The sequence below is a fragment of the Sinohyriopsis cumingii genome, chromosome 12, assembly GCF_028554795.1.
Source record: "Sinohyriopsis cumingii isolate HCF-2022 chromosome 12, ASM2855479v2, whole genome shotgun sequence".
Taxonomy (NCBI): Eukaryota; Metazoa; Mollusca; class Bivalvia; order Unionida; family Unionidae; genus Sinohyriopsis; species Sinohyriopsis cumingii.
Genome location: NC_142972.1, coordinates 122,656,038 through 122,679,082, shown reverse-complemented (window position 1 = coordinate 122,679,082; position 23,045 = coordinate 122,656,038). Strand labels below are relative to the sequence as shown.

The window sequence follows — 23,045 nt, the reverse complement described above, 5'->3', positions numbered from 1 at the left end:
ACTCAAGCAGTTCTGATCACACACTGAGTAAATATGGAAGATCAATTAGAAGACCGAATGAAAAAAAAATCCAAGTCAAATATTTTTAATCAATGTATAAGTAACACTGACAGACAAAAAAAATATATTATCTCAAATATGTATAATTACAAAACAACATACATAAAACTGCACGTGTTTGGTTCTCAGTTGGAAAAGGAGAACAAGTTCTTTTCCTGACACATTACAAAACATGAATGCAGTTTTATATATTTTATATTTATTACCCTCACCCATTTTTATACTTTGTAAATATTTTCAGTTTTAGTCTCAATGAAATTGAAAATGAACCAAGATTTATAAAAGTCTGATTCACTGTGTCTAAAATAACAATGTGCTGACTTCAAAGAATGCAACTTAGTAGTTCAAATCTGCTGACATCAAAGAAGGCAACTAAGTAGTTCAAATCTGCTGACTTCAAAGAAGGCAACTAAGTAGTTCAAATCTGCTGACTTCAAAGAAGGCAAACTAAGTAGTTCAAATCTGCTGACTTCAAAGGCAACTAAGTAGTTCCAATCTGCTGACTTCAAAGAAGGCAACAAAGTAGTTCAAATCTGCTGATATGAAAAAAGGCAACAAAGTAGTTCAAATCTGCTGACTTCAATGGCAACTAAGTAGTTCAAATCTGCTGACATAAAAAAGGCAACAAAGTAGTTCAAATCTGCTGACTTCAAAGGCAACTAAGTAGTTCAAATCTGCTGACTTCAAAGGCAACTAAGTAGTTCAAATGTGCTGACTTCAAAGAAGGCAACTAAGTAGTTCAAATGTGCTGACTTCAAAGAAGGCAACAAAGTAGTTCAAATCTGCTGACATAAAAAAGGCAACAAAGTAGTTCAAATCTGCTGACTTCAAAGGCAACTAAGTAGTTCAAATCTGCTGACATAAAAAAGGCAACAAAGTAGTTCAAATCTGCTGACTTCAAAGGCAACTAAGTAGTTCAAATCTGCTGACTTCAAAGGCAACTAAGTAGTTCAAATGTGCTGACTTCAAAGAAGGCAACTAAGTAGTTCAAATCTGCTGACTTCAAAGGCAACTAAGTAGTTCAAATCTGCTGACTTCAAAGGCAACTAAGTAGTTCAAATCTGCTGACTTCAAAGGCAACTAAGTAGTTCAAATCTGCTGACTTCAAAGAAGGCAACTAAGTAGTTTAAATCTGCTGACTTCAAAGGCAACTAAGTAGTTCAAATCTGCTGACTTCAAAGAAGGCAACTAAGTAGTTCAAATCTGGGTTTGCGATACAGAAATACAGACTAAACAGCTGTATCAAATGCCAGATTATAAGATTAGATGGGTATGTAATATAAACCATTGCATGGACTATAGAATTAACTCATCCAGAAAATGCCAGATTGTAAGATTAGATAGGTATGTAATATAAACCACTGCAGTGACAATAGAAGTAACACATCCAGAAAATGCCAGATTGTAAGATTAGATGGGTATGTAATATAAACCATTGCAGTGTCTACAGAATTAACTCGTCCAGAAAATGTTAGTAAATTACATTATTAGGAGATGACCTCATTCACCCCAGGCAATTAACTCCAAATGATGCTAGATTAGAAGATGCATTATCAAGACATTATCGGCAGTGTTCATGTTTTCACAACATATGAACATTTAAACTATATGTGTCTATGACAGCTTTCTTTAAAGGAATGATTATTTGCAATGGGGATTTCCATGACTTCTGTGATACAATGGCATTTAGTTACATATGGTCAACAGCCTATGTCACACTGCACACCATTTTATTGGGGTAGGGGCAGAACAATTTACACTCCACGTCAGACCCTCCTCAGCAATCTGCTACAAAGAATTAAATAAAGACCAGCAGTGTAAAACTGATTTTGTGAACAGGTCATTCATAGTAGTGACGAACTATATTGGACCTAAAAATCATAACTGTTGGTCACATTCAGCAGGCGGTTATTCACAACAGTGCATTTATAATGTTAAAAATTTTACACGAATAAAAGATTTGTTGTGATTAATTGATATATATACCATTCTCTGGTTGCATGTGTATATATAAAGCAAGTAAGCATTCAGTTTCACATAATTTGTTTTATACACTGCTTGAATTACAAATATAATAATTATTCTGCAAACATTTGCACAGATGGGTATTTTGAGACTATGTGAAGTATGTTTTACTAAAGAATGTTCTATAAGACTGACAAACAATTTTTATTTTGGGCTACCTTCAATGGCGTTTATTTTACAATGTCTGCCAAATCTGTTTCTTCGGAGATTTGTATATTGGAGGCACCTCCAGTTTTGTATATGAGAGGCATCTCCAGTTTTCACTATGTGGTATGTGTAAGCTTAATGGAACATTACTAAATATTTTATATAACGAGTTTTTACATAGCATAAGTTATTGCCTAACAATAAAATAATGCACTTACCATCTCCTGCAAATATGCATGGGTCATATTCCAATTTTTCACACCACCATCCTAAGATGGAAGCTAACGTTTACGTTTATATGTCTTACACAAAGATTTTAGTGTTTGATCATATATTTGCAATTAAAAGCGAAATACTATAATTTTCATTCAATATTTGTCTTGAATCACAATATTTTAATGGCAGTTAATATTTTACTGTCTTAAATACCTGTTAGCAATATGTACTATTGGGCATAGTGTTACATGGTGTAATGCAACCAAAAGTTATTAACAGGGGTGCTGTGCATACCAGTCAGTTTTCCTTGGGCACCGGGTTCATGTGCAATTACAATAAATATGTACTGTATTCCTATCTTGCAAATCAGCTTCTAAAAGTGGTAGGGAATGTTATCATTCTCTAAACAGAAATTAATTTAATGACATTTGAAAATATACATTCATTTCTGCAATATAAATTTTTAGTAAATTTTGGTACTAAAGAAAATCAAAGTGAAAAATATTATAGCATTGAGTAATTTTACACTGGGATATTGGGCTTCCATAAACCTAAGCTATAATTGAGCTATTTTAGTACATGTGTATGACTATCATTTTATCATAACAAAAATGGTCATCCATTTCTCACGGTAATTCCATTTATTTGAATTTGTCTGTTATTTGAATCATACAGGTAAAGTGTTTAATCACTATTATTATTTAATAAAAGTTGTTGAGACTTGGTTATTATGACAAGTCATGAAAATTATGACAAGTCATGAAAATGAGTGAACATAATCATGAGAACATGTAAATTCTATTTCATTAATTTATTTATTGACAAAAATAAAATTTGAATAAATTTTTTATCTTTCTCATTCAGAGTGTTTGTTTTTCTATATACTTGGTTATATATAATTTCTTGATATATAAGTAGCTGAGGTAACTGGCATAATTTCCATGGGGACTCCATCTTCTATCAGACGATTTTCAATATACCACATGATTATATTGCAACCAATTAAAGGTCTCAGTTTAAGGAATGTCCTGAAACTGGATGTAACTCTCCAAATGTAAGTGAGCTTGAGCTGGAAATTAAACCTGGGTGATATATGCATGATGATTCATAATTGGCAGGTGGTCACTCACAGAAGGGGTAGTTTTTATCAGGTTTTACTGAACTTCCATCTTGGTAAATCAAAAGATTTCCAGAACAAGAATTTGCTGTGCTAGCTGAGTAACTTTTCCTGTGGAAAAAAACAAAGGATGTTAAAGTCATAAAGATAATGAAGTTAAAACAAGTGTTTACAAATAGACATACAAATATTCCAAAAAGTAAACAAATCATAGATTAATCTTCATAATATATTTCCTAACTAAAATACTGTACTAAACAAAGAAGAGTGACATGCTAATCAAACTCTTTAAAAAGCAAATTATTACTGATGGTCTTAACCTTTCCTTCACCAATATTTATTAGAATTTTTTACAAAGGCTTTTAAAACCATCTATTATGACGGCTAAACTGTCAACACACTTATAAGCTGATTTGTTGCCACCCATATAATTTTCCAGTCTATTTCCCAAAAGTATACACTGTGAACTTTAAAACCAAAAAATAGAGCTATTAGATGAAAGTATAAAATCATCTTAGGCAGACACACAAGTTTGCCGATCCTTAAAAGCGATGATGAAAACAGGTCAAGTTGTAGATGTGGGTCACATTTGCCTTAGTTTGCCATGGAGGTGAAGTAACCCTTGATATGTATGCAAATATCAAGTTTTATACTGTACAAGCAGCATTGTTAAAAAAAAACTAACTTACACATGAAAAGATGTACATAGACAATGAAGTGTGAAAAATAGGTCACAAAAATCTGCTTTTGGTACAGTGGTGCACTCCTTGGAATGTAAATAAATATACAGTTTGAAGGCTGCCAAACAATTATACATGAAAGGTCTAAATAGTCATAAATGCATTACCGGAGATCTCAGTGACCAAATTTTGGTAAAGTAGTGTAGTTCTCAGGAAATAAAGATTTATTAAATTTAATGACCTTACATGCAACAGTATCTGAAATACTCAAATAATCATGAAAAGGTATTCATAATCAATGAAGCATGAACTATAGATAACAGTGACCTAATTCATAATCAATGAAGCATGAACTATAGATAACAGTGACCTAATTTTTATATGGTACTCTGTGTGTGTGTGATTTGGATTTTTAACGCAGCTTTACAAAAATTCAGTCATATTGCTATGATGTCTACAGTGTTGCAGTTTATAGTGATGTCTAGCACTAGGGCATCATGCTGCTGACATGTAACATCGTGTCCCACCCAGTCACATTATCCTGACACCAGGCCGACCAGTCCTAACACTAACCTCTTAATGCTGATTGCTAAGAGGCAGCTGTTAGTACCATTTTTGTAAGTCTTTGGCATGACTCAGCCTGGGCTTGAACCCATGACCTCCCACTTCCAAGGCAGACACTCTAATCACTAGGCCACTGGAGTGGTCTGTATGGTACTGAAATACTCCTCAGAATGTCTGTAAACCATAACTGCCCTAAAGAAATGGAGGACAAATAGCCCCCAGTGTGTTAATTTCATGCCCTGGGAGATATAGCAATGGAGGACAAATAGCCCCCTATGTGTTAATTTCATGCCCTAGGAGATACATAAATGGAGGACAAATAGCTCCCATTGTGTTAATTTCATGCCCTAGGAGATATAGGAACAGTGTTCAAATTTGAACGACTTAATTTTGTTTAGATGTGGTGGCTTGTTGCTGCATCCGATGAAATTCACTGACCCAAAGCACAGAAATATCTGCTTAATCCACCAAGGTGTAGATAGGGTTAACATATCGGAACCTCGTCTAGCAGAGATGGGGCTGAATGGTGAAATTAAAAGTCAACAAAATAAGCTAAAACTAAACTTGACCACAGTAGGGAATATGATTAAACAAGAAAACAAGAGTTCAAAGATTCTTGGTTGCAGGAGTTTCCCTGGTTCAAGGCCAATGAAGATCAAACAATTACATCTTATATAACATATGTAAGAGATACCCCTCAACTGCAGACAAAACCACTGCATTGTTGCAGGACAGGTTATCACAAGGAAACACACTGTTAGCACACCGAATAAGTGCCAAGCACAATACATGCCAGATAAAATTTGATAATGAAAAGGCCAATGCTGAGAAAAAAGAAGTCGTCATTGATTTAACAATAAAAACAATATGAGTCATTGATTTAGACAGTGATCAATAAATACAATGAGTCAATGATTTAGACAGTGATCAATAAATATGAGTCATTTAGATAATAACTACAATACGAGTCATTGATTTAGACAATAAATACAATATAAGTCATTGATTTAGACAGCGATCAATATGAGTAATTGATTTAGACAGTGATCAATAAATACAATATGAGTCATTGATTTAGATAATAATTACAATATGTAGTAGTAGTAGTAGGGTTTAACGCCATTTTTCAGCACACGATAGGCTATACATGGCGGCCAGTATTAACGGTGGAGGAAGAACCCGGGAAAACCCCGGAAAGAACCACCGACCCACGAGAAACTACTGACAAGCTTTCTCAAATACCCACATTGGCTGAATCCGAGACTCGAACCCACGCAGACAGAGGTGAGATGGCAGTGATCCGTAACGGAGAGCGCATTAGACCACTCGGCCACTCGGGGCCCCAATTACAATATGAGTCATTGATTTAGACAATAAATACAATATAAGTCATTGATTTAGACAGTGATCAATATGAGTCATTGATTTAGACTGATCAATAATACAATATGAGTAATTGATTTAGACAGTGATCAATAAATACAATATGAATCATTGATTTAGACAGTGATCAATGAGTCACTGATTTAGACAGTGATCAATAAATATGAGTCATTGATTTAAACAGTGATCAATAAATACAATATGAACCAAACCAAGCATTAAAAGATGTTTAACAAAGCAGAGAAAAAATGTTTCAGACGATTTCTTTGTGAGGTTCTAATCAAGAAAGGCGCTGGACTTGGAACTGACCATATCAACAGAACTGCATGCATAGATTTCATCAACAGACATCATATTGAAAATATCAAGGACAAAATATCTAGTGTTAAATCTATATCCATCCTTTCAGATGCTAGTACTGATTCAGCAGTTATAGACCAACAATGCATTTTTGTTAGATTTGTAGGCCCTGGTCATAAACGTCCAAATTTAAGACAAGCCAAAATATCCAGTGTATGACATGGTTACACACTGCATGCATTTAAGAAGTGTGGTTTGATAAAAATAAACATTTTAACAGTTCTGTCTTACACTATTCTTTTAAAGTATGAAAATATGGACAAGTGGGTCTTTTCTGAGGACAAGTAAACTGTTTAATTTACTTCTCAGTGGACAAGTTGATTTTGAAAATTTCTGCACCCCTGAACACATAAACCAAACGTTTTGTTCCCATTATTTAATTCTCACAAAATGATTTATCAATTTCTTTTGCATGTATGAAACTGTATTTTGATAATGACATCAGTAATGGTTTCTCAGTACCAAATTTAGTCCGTTGTTAAGAATGATTTTTTGCAGAGCTGTGAGATTGAATTTGTGGGATATTTTCATGCCTGGACTCTTAGAAGTAATTTTTTTCTTTACTTTCACCATGGCACAGTGCACCACAGTCTGTCACTCACTGTGCACAACATCAAGTTTCATGACAGGTGTGTAACAGTATCCAACAAATTGACCTAAATGTAGTGTAAATTTGTTAACACCAACAAATATGACACAAGAGTTACATTATTTCATGCAGGTGAGTATATACATGTTACAATATGATCATAATTAGCAATGTTTCACTCAAACCTTGCCCTACCTATGAGTTTCTGGACTGGTACAGGTTTAGATTTCCAGAGTATGAATACAGCATAAGCTGGCACACTGCTGCAGAGAATAATTATAGGTATTGTCATCTGTAATGGGTTCCGGTAGACACAAAGGCCCAACACCGCAGCATTTAGGATTAACTGAAAAACAGCTGTTCCCAACCACACCTAAATAATAAAACAGCCATGATTGATGAATCTAGGATCTGTAGTGTGACACAAATTAATAGTAAAGTTCATAATTGTTAAAACTTGATCTACCTACAATGTTTATGTAATAATATAGCTGGCAGATGAATGCACATTTGTATAGGTATCATACTTAAATTATGCAGTATAGATAATGCCCTGCAAGTAGTTGTCAAGTTTTTCAGGTACACAATACACAATTTGTGCTGCACGTGTTGCATGAAAGAGCATTAGCACGAACTTTTCAAATAAAGATTTTAACTTGTACAACCAGATATTCTGAATTGCCAGAGGTAAAAGCAGTATAGGCATTTACCAAATTTTTTAAACACGTAGAAATGAACAATGAGCGAAATGTGAGTATCCCTTCGCATTTATTATTTCTTTTTATTTTAATACAATAATATCTCAAATTTGAAGTCCTTCATTGCAATAGTTTAAGTGTTGCAGAGGTATCATTACATGCGTGAGTCTGTAATGTTTATCATGTAGAATATTTCATACCTCTGATATACAGATTGCAAGATATTTTTTTTATCTACCACTAATACCAATAGTGTGTTGAAGTTATTCATTTGTAATGTCAGATTTTTACATGAGGAATAAATTACTATGAAGTTGTAACAAATGATTCACATATTATATTAATGTTATGAACTAGTGTAGGGATTGTTATGAGTTTGGACCTAGTGAAACTAAGTAGTTTATGCTAGCTTGGTTATCAGGGTACCAGGCTGCCACTTGGTTATCAGGGTACCAGGATGCCACTTGGTTATCAGGGTACCAGGAAGCCACTTGGTTATCAGGGTACCAGGATGCCATTTGGTTATCAGGGTACCAGAATGTCACTTGGTTATCAGGGTACCAGGATGCCATTTGGTTATCAGGGTACCAGGATGCCACTTGGTTATCAGGGTACCAGGATGCCACTAGGTTATCAGTATAACAGGATGCCACTTGGTTATCAGGGTACCAGGATGCCACTTGGTTATCAGGGAACCAGGATGCCACTTGGTTATCAGGGTACCAGGATGCCACTTGGTTATCATGGTACCAGGATGCCACTTGGTTATCAGGGTACCAGGATGCCACTTGGTTATCAGGGTACCAGGATGCCACTTGGTTATCAGGGTACCAGGATGCCACTTGGTCATTAGGGTACCAGGATGCCACTTGGTTATCAGGGTACCAGGATGCCACTTGGTTATTAGGGTACCAGGATGCCACTTGTGTAAACCTGAACAGTCTAGGTGTTGTACTACCCCATGTTAAACTGGATAAACAAGAGGTATAATCTAGTCCTGTGTGGGCATGTATTTATTTTCCTGTCTGGATGCAGCTGTCTATCCTGTGTGGGCAGTCATAATCTAGTCCTGTGTGGACATGTATTTTTTTTCCTGTGTGGATGCAGAAGTATATCCTGTGTGGATAGACATATTCCAGTCCTGTATGGACATGTAACTGTTCACTATGTCTGTGCAGTTATTTAACCTCATGTTGGCTTGCATAATTTCACTCTGTGTCGATCAGTATTGTTCTGTGTGATAACATACTTCACTCCAGTGTAGACGTGTCATATTCCCTGCATGTGTGAAGACTATAATATGTGATAGACATATTCCAGTCCTGTATGGACATGTAATTGTTCTTTGTGTGGGTGCAGTTATTTAACCTCATGTTGGCTTGCATAATTTGTCTCTGTGTCAACCAGGATTGTTCTGTGTGAGGACATACATCACTCCAGTGTAGACGTGTCATATTCCCTGTATGTTTGAAGACCATAATATCTGATAGACATATTTTCATATTAATTTAGCATGAATTTAGTGATAGTTTGATGTCCTGTGTACTAAATGAAGTGTTGATAATGTGAATTGTGAATTTGTATATGATTTGATATAGATTAAATTATAGTTTTAATATCATGTATTTGTGTGCAGTTGATGCTTACTCCCCTCGTACACAGACCTATTGTAAGTTGTAATTGTCAAGTTGTTGAAAATTTCCAGAATACTGCTGCATGGGATAGCTGAGACTATCAAAATGTTCCTTCGCATGCACAGAGTGCACATCCGATAGAGCTGTAGCTTGTGGAGGCGACAGACTAATGGACTCCCACAAGGGTCTTTTCTTTCACCAAGTTTATTCAATGTCTATATCAATGACTTACCTGTAACACAGTCATCCAAGTTCATGTATGCAGATGACACTGCTTTCAGGACCTGAGGAGGAATTGAACAAGGACCTGGAGAAAATGTAACTTCCACCGTCACAATGCAAATGTGAACCATGAGCTTTGCATCTTCCTCAGTGGGCAGCAAATAAAATGACTTGACAGCAACATACTTTGGTGTGACTCTGAACAAATCACTGACTGACATTCTACAACCACCTAAAGAAAACTGCAGCAAAACTTAGCACTCAAAACAACCTACTTCGCAAACTGGCTGGTTCAACATTGGGTGCTAGTGCTCAGACACTCAAGACATCAGCACTGGCCCTCTGTTATTCAACAGCTGAGTACTGCACTCCTGTCTGGGCTTCATCATCCCACGCTGAGGTAATTGATGTCCAGCTCAACACAACAATGCGCATAATCTCTTAAACACTACGTCCTACTCCTTTACCATGTCTGCCAGTACTTAGCAACATTCCTCCACTACATCTGCATTGCCAGGAAGCAACCACAAAAATGTTGGCTAAGGTCTATGCCAATGAAAAACTTCCACTGTACATGGACATCATCTCACATCCAGCAGTCCACTTGATCTTGAGACTTCCAATCTGGTTAGGTTTGTTGTTGGAGGATATGACAGCTATTTCGGCATGGAGTGTTGAGTGTCAACAGATGTTGTAAACCACTCCTTAGTAGCTGAGGTATCTGTCTGCCCTCATGTCTTCAATCTTCTATGTCATCTGTGGACCATGCTGAACCGCTTTCGGACAGGACAGGGTCGTTGTACAGTCAACCTTGTCTGATGAGGCCAGGCCACTGATTCTTCCTGTAGCTGTGGAGCTCTACAGACCATGTCACACACCGTGAACAACTATCCAATGACAAAGTTCTCCGGTGAACTACAGGCTCTGCGCCTTGCTGATGATGATGTTGTTAAATGGCTGAGCACACACTGCACATGATAAATAAATAAAGTGGTTAGTTGTGACATAGTGAAGCTGCTTGTTTTTACCATATTTTCTGGTGTATCATATGTACTTACTAACAAGTCCAAAGGCAAACCATGTAGACCCAGATCTGCCAATTCATAATGCACAAGTAGATATGGGTCTATGCAGTTTGTTATGAATAATCAGTAAAACAACCAGCACAGGCTTTGATCTGTCAATGCATTACATGGTGGCAGATCAAAGTCCATGTTGGTTATGACTTGCATGTAAGTACAGATACAAGACTGCAAAGAGTATAGACCCAGTCCTCATGGAACATTGCTCTTTTGTGATTTGAAGCAAATAATGACCCTGACCTGCTGGGAATATTTGGGTCTATGCTGTTCATATTGATATACAGATAAATAGGTTGCTTTTCTTAAAACATACATCCAAAAATATCCCCAGATGTGAATTAAAATTCTAATACCATAGTTGAGCATACTTACATGTACAGTCCATGCTAAGACATACAGTTCATGCTAAGACATATAGTCCATGCTAAGGCATGCAGTCCATGCTAAGACATACAGTCCATGTCCATGCTAAGACATACAGTCCATGCTAAGACATACAGTCCATGCTAAAGCATGCAGTCCATGCTAAGGCATACAGTCCATGCTAAGGCATACAGTCCATGCTAAGACATACAGTCCATACTAAGACATACAGTCCATGCTAAGATGTACAGACCATGCTAAGGCATACAGTCCATCCTAAGACATACAGTCCCTGCTAAGACATACAGTCCATGCTAAGACATACAGTCCATGCAAAGACATACAGTCCATGCAAAGGCATACAGTCCATGCTAAGACATACAGTCCATGGTAAGACATACAGTCCATGCTAAGACATATCCAAATGTTCAACATGTACTAGAGCAATGGTTTTCAAACTTTCTACATCTGTGGCCCACTTCCAGATAGTCTATGTACTGTAAATATATTATCTACAGCAAGCCATTAGCCTACATGTAGGCCATGACCCAAAGTTTGAGTACCTTTGTACTAGAGCAGGATCACATCAACCCATCCTTTTCTTGCCAATGTCAGGTAATCACTTAATCACACACAACTCTGTCCCTCTTTGCATAACCATTTAAGGATGACTGCTTCTAAACTCTTGGATTATTCAAGTTTTTGAAAAAATGCATATTTAGATACAGTTATGTGTTCAAGAAATCCAAAGCCATGAAAAAATGCAGAAGTTAATGTGCATTTGTTGCAAGTGATACACTTACTTAAGTCTATACCCCCATGTATTGGTCTTTACATGAAAAAAGGACAGGAAACAGTACCCTGTAACAGACTGCCCATACCTGGATGGGTATTTAAAAATTCATCAAAATTGGACAGGTTAAAGATTGCAGATTCTCATAACAGATACACTGAGAAAAGTGCATTTTGGTGAATTGATTTTTTTACTATGATACGATGAGACAATTATTAAACTCACATCAGAATTTTCATTCAAGATGAAGAGTGACAGCAAGATTTTCAAGACTGCCATACTGGATTATGATTGATTGACACTAGGGATTATAGGAAGTCTATTTGTGAAAATCCCATGTTGATATGACCATCCATTTGGGAGAGAGAAGTAGAATAACCATATATTCAAGATTTGCATGATTTTCATTCAGGACAAACATCTTTATGAATACTTTTGATAAAAACTCAATGCCAAAAATGACTTTCAATTTAAGAGGAGTAGCAATGACAAGATGGTCACCAAGGAGGCCATAGTGTATGTCAGATAAGCACCATTCTGATTTAGGACCAACTGGATATTATAAGAAGTATTTTAGTCAAAAGATTTTCAATATGGCCCTCATGGTGGCCATATCTGATGTTAGATCAGCAGTATTTCGATATAGGACCAACCAGACTTTGGAATGAATGCATGTGTAAAGTTTGACTTTGGAATGATGTTGTTGTTGTTGTGGGGTTTAACGCCATTTTTCAGCACACGACAGGATATGCATGGCAGCCAGCATTAATTGTGGAGGAAGAACCCAGGAAACCCCCGGGAAGAACCACTGACCCATGAGAAGCTACTGGCAAGCTTTCTCACATACCCACATTGGCTGAATCCTAGACTCGAACCCACGCAGACAGAGGTGAGATGGCAGTGATCTGTAACAGAGAGTGCTTTAAACCACTCAGCCACTCAGGGCCCCAACTTTGGAATGAATGCATGTGTAAAGTTTGACTTTAGAATGAATGCATGTGTAAAGTTTGACTTTGGAATGAATAATAATAATAATAATGAGGACTTTGTATAGTGCCTAATCTTTAGAAGCTCTAAGCACTTTACAACATTAGACAACACCTGTAAGATAAAAAACATATAATATCATTACAAAAACAAACACCATGAAATTAGAAAAAAACATTAAAAATTAAAAACCATGCTGAGAATATTTCAGGTAGGAAACATCATTAAGTCTTTAAGTTTGCATGTGTCAAGTTTGACTTTGGAATGAATGCATGTGTCAAGTTTGACTTTGGAATGAATGCATGTGTCAAGTTTCATTTCATTCCTTCCCATAGTATTGGAGAAGCAGCAATAAAAAACATGTGCTAAATTGGATGCCAGATGACAGGCCATCACATTAGGTGGCGCTCTACAGTTTCGTATTTAGCATAGGGTTAGAATTTTAAAGAAAAAGAATTTCCCCAGCTTTCCTCACTGGTTATACTGGCTATTTAAAAAAGACCTTGTCTATCTTAGGTATAATTAAAAGAACCTTTAATTCCCTTTATTTTGATGTATGATTGATGGGTGTAATATGGGTTATGGAGTATACAGCTTGGCCTTACTTCAGATGTGCACCTTTCAAAAAAGTGCTAGCTCTACTTGGTCAGTTTCACTTCCTGAACTTCCGAGGTAAATTGTATAAAAAAGACCCGATAACTTTTTTTACATTTTATATATTTGGCAATTCATTCATTGCACTTTCAGAAGCTGGTATTGTCTAGTCTGGCAAAATTAATTTTCCGTATTTTAATAGTTGCTATGGATAGTGTACTTTAGGCTAATTCAGGCTGATTTTTTAGCACAAGGGAGCAGTCATTTTAGTTAGCAGTTTGCTTAAATCATGTATAATTTCCAAAAGTATAATATCCAAAGAAATATCATCCACATTACATTAATACAGCATACAGGTATGCCAACATTCTCTCCATTCTGCATGTTCTAAATGCGAACAACTTCACCTTACATACATCACTCTCTCAAAAGTACATAATAACTGGTGAGCGCCCCCTTATCTCTTCAGTAGATTGAAAAATGTCCACATCACTGTTATGTTTTTAATTTTCTGTGTGTAACATGTATAGTAATACCTCATGACATCATCAATGGCAAAGACATAATGACCCAGGCATCTGAATGAATTTCAAATTCATTACACTACACTTGTAATCTGCAGTTCATTAAAAAAAAAATCATTGTTTTCTTAAACAGAATCATACACCTGTCCTGGTTCAAATGAAATTTCTGAAACCCTTCAAATAATACAATTCAGGCTAAATAAAAATAGAGACTGGTTTGGTCTTCACTGAACACACCAGCAGCCATGATTGAATCTTGAAAAACAACTTAAAATGGTCTGATTTGCAAATTGTCTTACGCTGGACAGAATATCAGTGATATTAATGTAAATTAAAAATAACAGTGGTCCAAATAAAGAGATTATCTGACTCGTTTCAGAAAATTTCATTTGAAATAATAAATTATTTATGTGGACAAGTTATTTTTTTTGCTCCAGTATGAACTTACACGCAGACCTGTAATGGTACACTGCACCCAAAATGTATTGTTCTATTTTTTTTATATTTCAATCAAAAAGTAAAGACTGCAGTTAAAATGAATAGACTCTGAGATCAACCAGTGATTTATTTGATGGCATATCTGTGTCTATTATGTTCTCAGCTATATATGTGTTATACCCAGGTAAATGTAGCAACAATCAAGTAAACAGATTAACAATTACAGGTTCTGACCTTTACTGTACTGTGTGTGTGTGCTATACTCTGGTAAACACAGTAACAATTACACACTATGACCTTTATTGACCTCTGTAATCAAACACTCTGTGTGTATGCTATACTCGGGTAAACACAGTAACAATTACACACACTGACCTTTACTGGCCTCTCTTTTTGTGGCTGCTTCCATCTAAGCGCAAGAAGGCACATCAAGACTGAAATGGACATACAAACTGCAAAGAAGCTGATCGACTCAATCATCTGGTTCAGGCTGCCAGTCACAATCACAGCAATGCCTAAAATAGACTAAAAATAAAGGACCTTATTCATTTCAGATTTACATACATTGCTCTCAATGACCTTCCAACTCTCTAGAAATGTAATCATATATCTCTTGCGGACTTTAAAACCTATAATAAAAAGCCATTACATTTATTAGCCTTTAATAATGTTTGGTAATGTCTGATGTGAAATAAAACAGAAGAAACTAGAGAAACCATTTTTTGCTATTTACTCCTTCTGCCTGTTGATGTGTTGATCTGTTCCATGTTATTCTACACCAGCAAACTCACCTTGCTTTTAACAGTCTTCTATGTAAGTAGTAGGAGGGCATGATTGAATCTGGGGATTACTGAAGAACATGTTTAAATGACCTTGATCTTTGTTCATGGTACGTGGTCTTGAATTCAAGTTATTGTGAAAGATCCATTATTTTTTAAGACTTACCATGACTTTGATCACTGACCTTTGGACCCCCAAGCCAAAGTTTTTTTTATTACACTAAGTGCAAACCATCTACAAAGTGTAGAACAATGCTCTAAAATCAATAATTTTTGACCCTTAAAATTTGAACCCTGTTATCAGTAGGCTTCTGCCATATTCCATCCACAAAGGTTATTCTAAGCTTTTGCTCCAGAACTAAAGTTATTGCTTTCTTCTTTCAATTACAGTGACCTTGACCTTGGGCCCCAAAAGTTATTAGGCATTGTCCTTACCCCAAGTGTAAATCATCCACAAAGTTTTGCTTAGGTCTATTATGGTCTATTATGCAGAACTAATGTTATCATATGGAAAATCATTTTTCTACATTCAGTGACCTTGACTTTTTGATGCCTCCAAATCAACAGATTTCTTCCTTATCCTAAGTACAAGCCATCCATAAAGTTTGGTCCAGGTCTGTGATATCACAATAATGAACTTATTTGGAAACCATTTTTCTACAATAAATCAATGACAATGACCTTTCACCTTTTGACTCTGAAATCAACAGGCCTCTTTATTTTCCATTGACACGGCTTGTTGTTGTTGTTACCTCCTGCCACATTAACTCGTCGCCAGGGGTTAATGTGTTAATGGTGGGTGTAAACCAAAAGCTGTCCTTTGCATGGAACTATTCAAAATATAGTCTTTGCCATTGTCTATCATGTGAAACTGGCTTATCACCCCCACAGATCTGCCAATCATAAAAAGCCATCTCAGTAAAGCTGTCAATACTTCACCTTAAGTATGACCAATTTTCATTACACTGCTATTGTCAACACGCATTTGAACAGTTTAGATTGTGGTCTGATCCAACAGAAGCAACTTGACATTCAACTATCAACTAAATTAAACTCTCACCTTCATGGCCTCCTTTGCAGCTTTCAGAAACTTGATGTAATCTTTGTATATTTCATAAATTAAAGTGGTAGTAGCAATCATCTCTACTGCAGTGGTCAGTGCTTGGATCAAAACAACATGATGTACATTCAATGTAATTTTTGCCACTTCTGTTTGTAATTGCAAGGTCTGGTAGGTCTACCCTTGGAAGAGGATAAGATACATTGGGTAAAACAAAATACATATATATAAATATATATACAACAAACACTTGCCAGAAATATCATAGCTGCCCAAGGCGTACCATATCTTTTGTTTAATGTAGCAAACACCTTGGGCATATGACCTCTTGTGGCTGCAGCATATATGGTCTTGGAATGTCCCAGGATTACGGCATTCAAGGCACTGATTGATGTCGTAGTTACCAAAATAGAGATTACTGGGGTCAGAGGCCTGTAGACCCTGTCCATGAACATCTGAAATTAAGATACACATTTATTTGCAAACTCTGTGTGTGTGTGTGTGTCTGTGTGTGATTTGGATTTTTAACATAGCTTTACAATTTTTCAGTCATATTGCTACGATGTCTGCAGTGTCAGTTTATAGTGATGCCTTGCACTGGGACATCATGCCACAGACATGTAGCATGATGTCCCACCCAATCACATTATCCTGGCACCAGGTTGACCAGTCCTAACACTAACCTCTTAATGCTGAGTGCCAAGCGAGGCGGCTGTTAGTACCATTTTTGTAAGTCTTTGGTAGGACTCAACTGGGGATCAAACCCACAACTTCCTGCTTCAGAGGCAGATGCTCTAACCACTAGGCCACTGAAGCAGTCATTTGCAAACTAAGTATCTAACAAACTCACTGTTATTGACAAGATAAGCTGGTTTTCTAATCGACTGTATTGATCTCAGTTACAATCTGATTGCATTCTCTTTTGGGCATAAACTTGAAAAACCAACCAAAAATGTTTTAAAAAAGGCAGCATTTGATTAAATTCTCACAGATCACAACTATATTTGTTTTGCAAAACATATATTTGCACTGCAGCCCCAAAGTGCAAAGTCCAATAAAGTGAAAACTTAGAAAAGTTTTTCTTTTATTGTGCATACAAGATTTTCATAAACTGAACAGTTAAAAATCTATCAGGTCATCTACACATAAAAATAAATATGCCTCAAAAAATTTAATTTCTCTACAATTTTTTACACAGTGTTGCTAAGATGCTTCTAGGGAGGGCTACAATGAAGCCATGAAGATGAACTGAGCAGCGGAGGTCTACACATTTTGCAGAATCAGCAAATAGACAATTCAACTTCAGGCTGAATGCATCCACTGCCCAGACTCCCAGATCTTGAACTGGGGAGATGTAAAAGGGGATCTTTTTGTTCAGTTTTGTTGCAAACAAGCCCACCAAATGTCTCCCCCACATGCTGAACAGGGGGTCTGCTACAGATGTGTGCAGTGGCCACTCCATGATGACTACCTTGCATTTCCTAGACAAGAGTATTCTTCATACAAGGACTAAGAAATCCCTCTGAGGTTACCCTGTTCCATACCTCCACAAACAGAGGAGGGGCATATGTGCCACCTTGTCACCTGAGGTATGCTATGACTGACATATTGTCAGGAGACCAAAGTGTCTTTGTATTGTGTTGATACACCCATATAGTGCTATGAATACTGCTTGTTTTGAGATTATGTGTTGGATAAATTCTTTAAACTACCAGAAATCCTGAACAACTTTTCATTTTGGCTCAAGGTGAGCACCACCTGACATATCCATGAAAAGACAGAAGTGGAGCTTTGATGGGGACTCCAGTCTGAAACTGGTCTCAATTTTCCCACTAATTTATGTGATGGGTAAAGTCCAGTCATAGAAAAATTGGAGCTGTTACTAGTTTTATGGGGTCTGTGTGAGATTCCCAGTTTACCAGGGTAACAAATTGCAGAGGGAGGGGAGAAACAGACTTCCTTTGGGAATCCAGGTATACCATGGAGTTCAAGATCCCCAGAGTCATAGATATAGGCGAGCCAACAACCAGTTCATGGCTCTCAGTGCTTCCAATAGGACCAGGCTCCTGTCCACTCTGTCCTGTGGGCTAATCCTGTTTGAGAGGAAATTCATCCCTGTACCTATGAAATCCTGTGATGGTGCAAGCTCCGATTTCTCCAGGTTGGGTAAATTTCTGAAATGGATAACTATGGACCAGCAGCAGGTCAAAGCATGACTTCAGGACTTCAAGTGGCCATTGTAGACTGACCAGTCATCAAAGGATAGGAATCCCCAGTGACCTTATACTGATTGCAACTACTCCCATTGCCCTGGATATACTCTGGACCCAGAGACTAGGCATAATGGCAGAACTTGAAATTAGAAGACCTCCCCATCAAACCAGAAGTAGGAGTACTTCCTTTGAGCAGGAAATATGTGAATGTGATGTAACTCATCAGGAGACTACCCAGCAACATGGTCATTATGTTAAGTCTTATAGAGGTTGTGGTCTCCATCTTTAATGGTTCATCCTGCAGAAACTTGTTTAAGGTGAAAAGGTTTTTGATTAACGGAGGTCTAAATTTCCTCCTTTTTGGAAACCAGAAAGATCTGGTTAATAGATGGCTTGAAACTACTTGTTTCACATTGTCACATATATTTAATTGTGTGCTTAACTTTTGTCCATTGTTATGTATATTTAATTTGCATTGTTTGTTAGTTTTTTGTATGTGATATAGATAATTGTATTTTGGACTTGACCTTGTCTAAAATCAAGTTCATTTTCTACCTGACCAAATCATTGATTTTGATTTTGTAAACAACACATTTATCTGAATCCAGAACATTGGAAATTCCCCATTAAATGCATCATTTTCTGGTTGGTTACCACATTTTATAATATTCTTTTAGCAACAGACTTTCTAATTATAGCTAAAATATTATCTTATAAACATTTGGAACCTTCAAGAATGAAATTTCTCATTATGTAATAGCTTTTTATTATTATAGAAAATCCAAAATATGACCCAAGGTCAAGCAGAGGACTATTTAATCTTGTTTATCTAGAAATTATTCAGTTGTGCTATAAGCTATGAACAGAATCAGCTATATTATTGTTGTGTCCAGTATTTAATTTGGGATGGAATGTATTTATTCAAAATATTAAATTCAAATAATTCCTCTCTGGAAATACAAAGTGATCAAAAGTAACATTCTTGGAAATAGAGACTTGGATTATTCGTGAAATACAAATAAGGTTATATTTTTGGATTACATTATTGTGATTCAACAAAAGACTGTTGGTACATCAGTATGACACACACCATCACAGGAGCATCAACACCTCCAGCATTGAATTTATATTGCAATACCACTAAAGTGTACTCAGAACTTTAATCATTGGGAATTGTGTAATAAATTCTAGTATTATTTGGAATATAATTCACAATACCATAAGTTTTTTTCACATTTTTTTTACTTTGTTTTCTAGGGAAGTAAATTATTTGTTGAATTTTACAAAACTTGTTGGTTTTCACTCTTGCCTACAACTTAGTTTACGACCAAAGAGTCAAAATACCATGATTATAAGTTTAGATAATTTAAGCAACATGTTTATAACACATAACTTTTGAGATCAGAACATTCTAGGCCCAGACTTGTTTACAATTTGATTGGAATGACTCACATCTTAGTCAAATGAAAATGTGTACAGGTCTTGATAAACAAATAATTAATTCCCATCATGAAACACTTTCTTGAATCAATCATTTGATATCAGAGCTTACAGTTGTGTTCACTATTAATTAAAATTACAAAGTGCTCATTGACTTTGGATTAACACATTATTTTGGGATTATTGTGAATTCATTCAGAGACATTCTGGATTGCTTCATTGTGGTACATCAGGACATTTAAGATTACTGAAATTCATTTGGAACATTCTATATTTTTGTACTTGTATCAATCTCCTGTTCCTGCTGCAAGGAGGTAGGACTTTGTGACACCATTTCTCTGTGTGGGAGACCTGTCTCTTCAGTACTATGGAGACCATGAGGTAAAGGAAGCCTTATCAAGAGACTCCTCCTGTAGAGTGACACTCAACAGGAGGACGAAGATGACGTATCTTTCTTGGGGCATGCCTCTTTCATTCATCTTAGACGTGTTGCAAGAGGATGATATCAGGCTTAATCTGGCAACATCAGTTGATGTCAGGGCCCATTAGTCCATGGTAGTATGAAATGGCAGAATAAGTCACTTACCAGGAAGGGATCAAATAGGGACTGAGAGGAATTGGGGTGGAGGACAATGTCAATCGGATCCCCTTCCATTATTGGGCATCTGTACACTGATTCCCAATCCCTAATTTGATTTACCAGTAGCATAGCAAGGGGGAGGGTGGTCTCCCTCTCTACAACCACTGAGCAATGGAGCTTGAGAGGGCACTGCTCCTCACTCTTGGGTGGGTGGGTGGGGGCATGTCTTACTCTCCTACTTATAGATTTGGAAATGTTGTGCCTCACTTTCAACCCTATAGGCCTGGAGAGAGCACTGCTATTCCCTCTGGGGGGAAGGGTTGTTTAAATCTCCACCCTGTTCATTCCTCCTTTGGGAAAGACTTATGATCTGATGAGTCACTCAGGCCTTTTCTGAAGACACTGCTCCTGTGGTCCCAAACTTCTTAAGGCAGATGAGCAGACACCTATCTGTCACTCTGCATCTTGTGCAAAAAGGCAGATGGTATGGGAATCACATATGACTTTTTTTATTTTCACACTTTCTCAAGCTGTGCTTAGACTTTTCCAGCAAAGTATGAAAACAAATAAATAATACAAAGAAGATGGAAAGTGTTATTACTTACAATGTCAAGCAATGCACTGTATGTATATAATTAATGATAAGTGGTGTGAGACCTGTTAACTACACTTAATATTACAATACTAAACCTGAGTGCAGATAGATAACTCTGCCAATGAGGGGTTTATAAACAGATGGAGTAGTGTGTGACCCTGGAAACACAAATGTTGTACACTCTTAAATCAATCTAGCAGTGCCCTTTAATCAATCCAGTATTGCTACTTAATGAATAGTTAAGAAGCACGCAAAAAAATGTCTGAAAATATAAAACCAATCCTGATGAAGTTTGAGTAGACTCACTCAACTGTAACAAATTACAGCAGTGTTAATCCCTCTCAGGAAGTACTAATAACACGGCAATACTAAAAGTAAAACCTGCAAGCTGTGAGACCAACTGTAGCTGGCTGTTCTCAACCTCTAAATCTACTAGTCTAAGTCTGTATCACTAAATTATCTGAATTTAATAAATTATCAAAACTCATTGCTGTCTACATCAATACTGGAACCTGTATATGACTTATTGAAGCCTTCATATTCATATTTCTAATCATCCAAACAAAAAAAAAGTTCAGATCAAGATCTTTGGCATACATTTTGGATAGTGGATGAACCTGACCCAGTCATTTTAAATAGCAGATTGCAACTAAATCTTAAATAGCAACCACATAATGTGATATAATGGTAATTTACCTCAGGTCCTACAGTTTCTAAATTGGGTTTTCACTAAAGGCAATACAACAAAAACCAGCTCAAAATATCTGATGTTTACTGCTGATGTCAGACATGCTTGCATGCAGATGGTGTTCAGGTATTCAAAATCACTTGGATGTGAACTGATATGTTGAAAGTGCTTGCATTGGAATGCAGTATAGGCATCCAAAATCAATTAAGCAAGGTAAATGGTTTAATATTTAAATAGAAAGCTGGTGGGCAACCCCCTAATGCAGGACTAACTCAACATAATACAAATAAAGCAAGCATTAATAGATATCCTATTAACTAAAAAGGAATGCCTAATCAGGGGGTATCAGGTTCCAGCAATGAACGGAGAAAGTACCTACCCCAGGCTGGAATGAAAAAAAGAGTTAAAAAAGTATAAATAAAAATACACACCACACACCATGGGGAGGAGTGAACGTTAACTCAGCACTTCTGAGATTGTAAACAACAAATAACTGGAAAATTCATAAAAGAACTCAATATTTCATAAACAAGAAAAACAGACTGAGGGAATAACCTCTTAGTAATGTGGAAAGCTGTAATAATATGTCTTATGCATGATTTAACATGACCCGAAGGCACAATTCTCAGGGCAACTTTGCAAAATTGTAATTGCAAATTCTATCTTAGAACAAGATGAAGATGATGGTGCATGTGCCAAGGACATGGGCAGCAGGACTGGTCTATTTTATGTAGATATGCAATAATGACAGGTAATGTATTATTGATATTAAAGTTTGTTAGATCTATGCTTGTAGATTCCATTTACCAGAAGAATACTTTTGGTATAACATGAATAAAATTTATACAGTATTTAACTAACCTGATGGTCTACATTGAAGTTTGGCCCAAAAAAAAGAATTGAAAATATCTGAAAGCTGGAATATTATAAAAATATTATGCCACATGCATGTCCCATGTAAACTGGATGAAGAATTAGTGTTACTTTATAATCATGCCATTGAAGGAACATCCAAGAATAACAATAAACATTGTGAAAATGAGGAGTACATCTCAACATAAACAACAGTGAAAATTTGATAAATATTTGTTGGTTAGTTTTAAAGTTACAAGTATTATAATATTTTTCAGGGGAGGTAACTCTTTAAAAGTATTACCTGTTCTTGATTTTTATGACATCACAGACAAGGAAAACAAGTCTAAAATAATATATTT

General features: G+C 36.4%; 1 protein-coding gene across 4 annotated transcripts in view; it reads right to left on the bottom strand.

The window, feature by feature from the left end:
- Positions 1–69: 69 nt before the first annotated feature.
- The window catches only part of LOC149787374 (Y+L amino acid transporter 2-like), a 59,401-nt gene continuing 36,425 nt past the window's right edge, over positions 70–23,045 (bottom strand). For 2 of the 4 annotated variants that reach the window (XM_089977955.1, XM_089977953.1), the window contains exons 6-9: positions 16,570–16,770; positions 14,852–15,001; positions 7,337–7,514; positions 70–3,676 (exon numbers count right to left, since the gene is read on the bottom strand). In XM_089977955.1, coding sequence (XP_089834081.1) covers positions 3,627–3,676; positions 7,337–7,514; positions 14,852–15,001; positions 16,570–16,770 — 579 coding nt within the window. In that variant the 3' untranslated portion in view covers positions 70–3,626. Of the gene's footprint in view, positions 3,677–7,336; positions 10,664–14,851; positions 15,002–16,569; positions 16,771–23,045 lie in introns of those variants that run through there. The other 2 variants (XR_016425159.1, XM_089977954.1) reach the window with 2 other exon arrangements.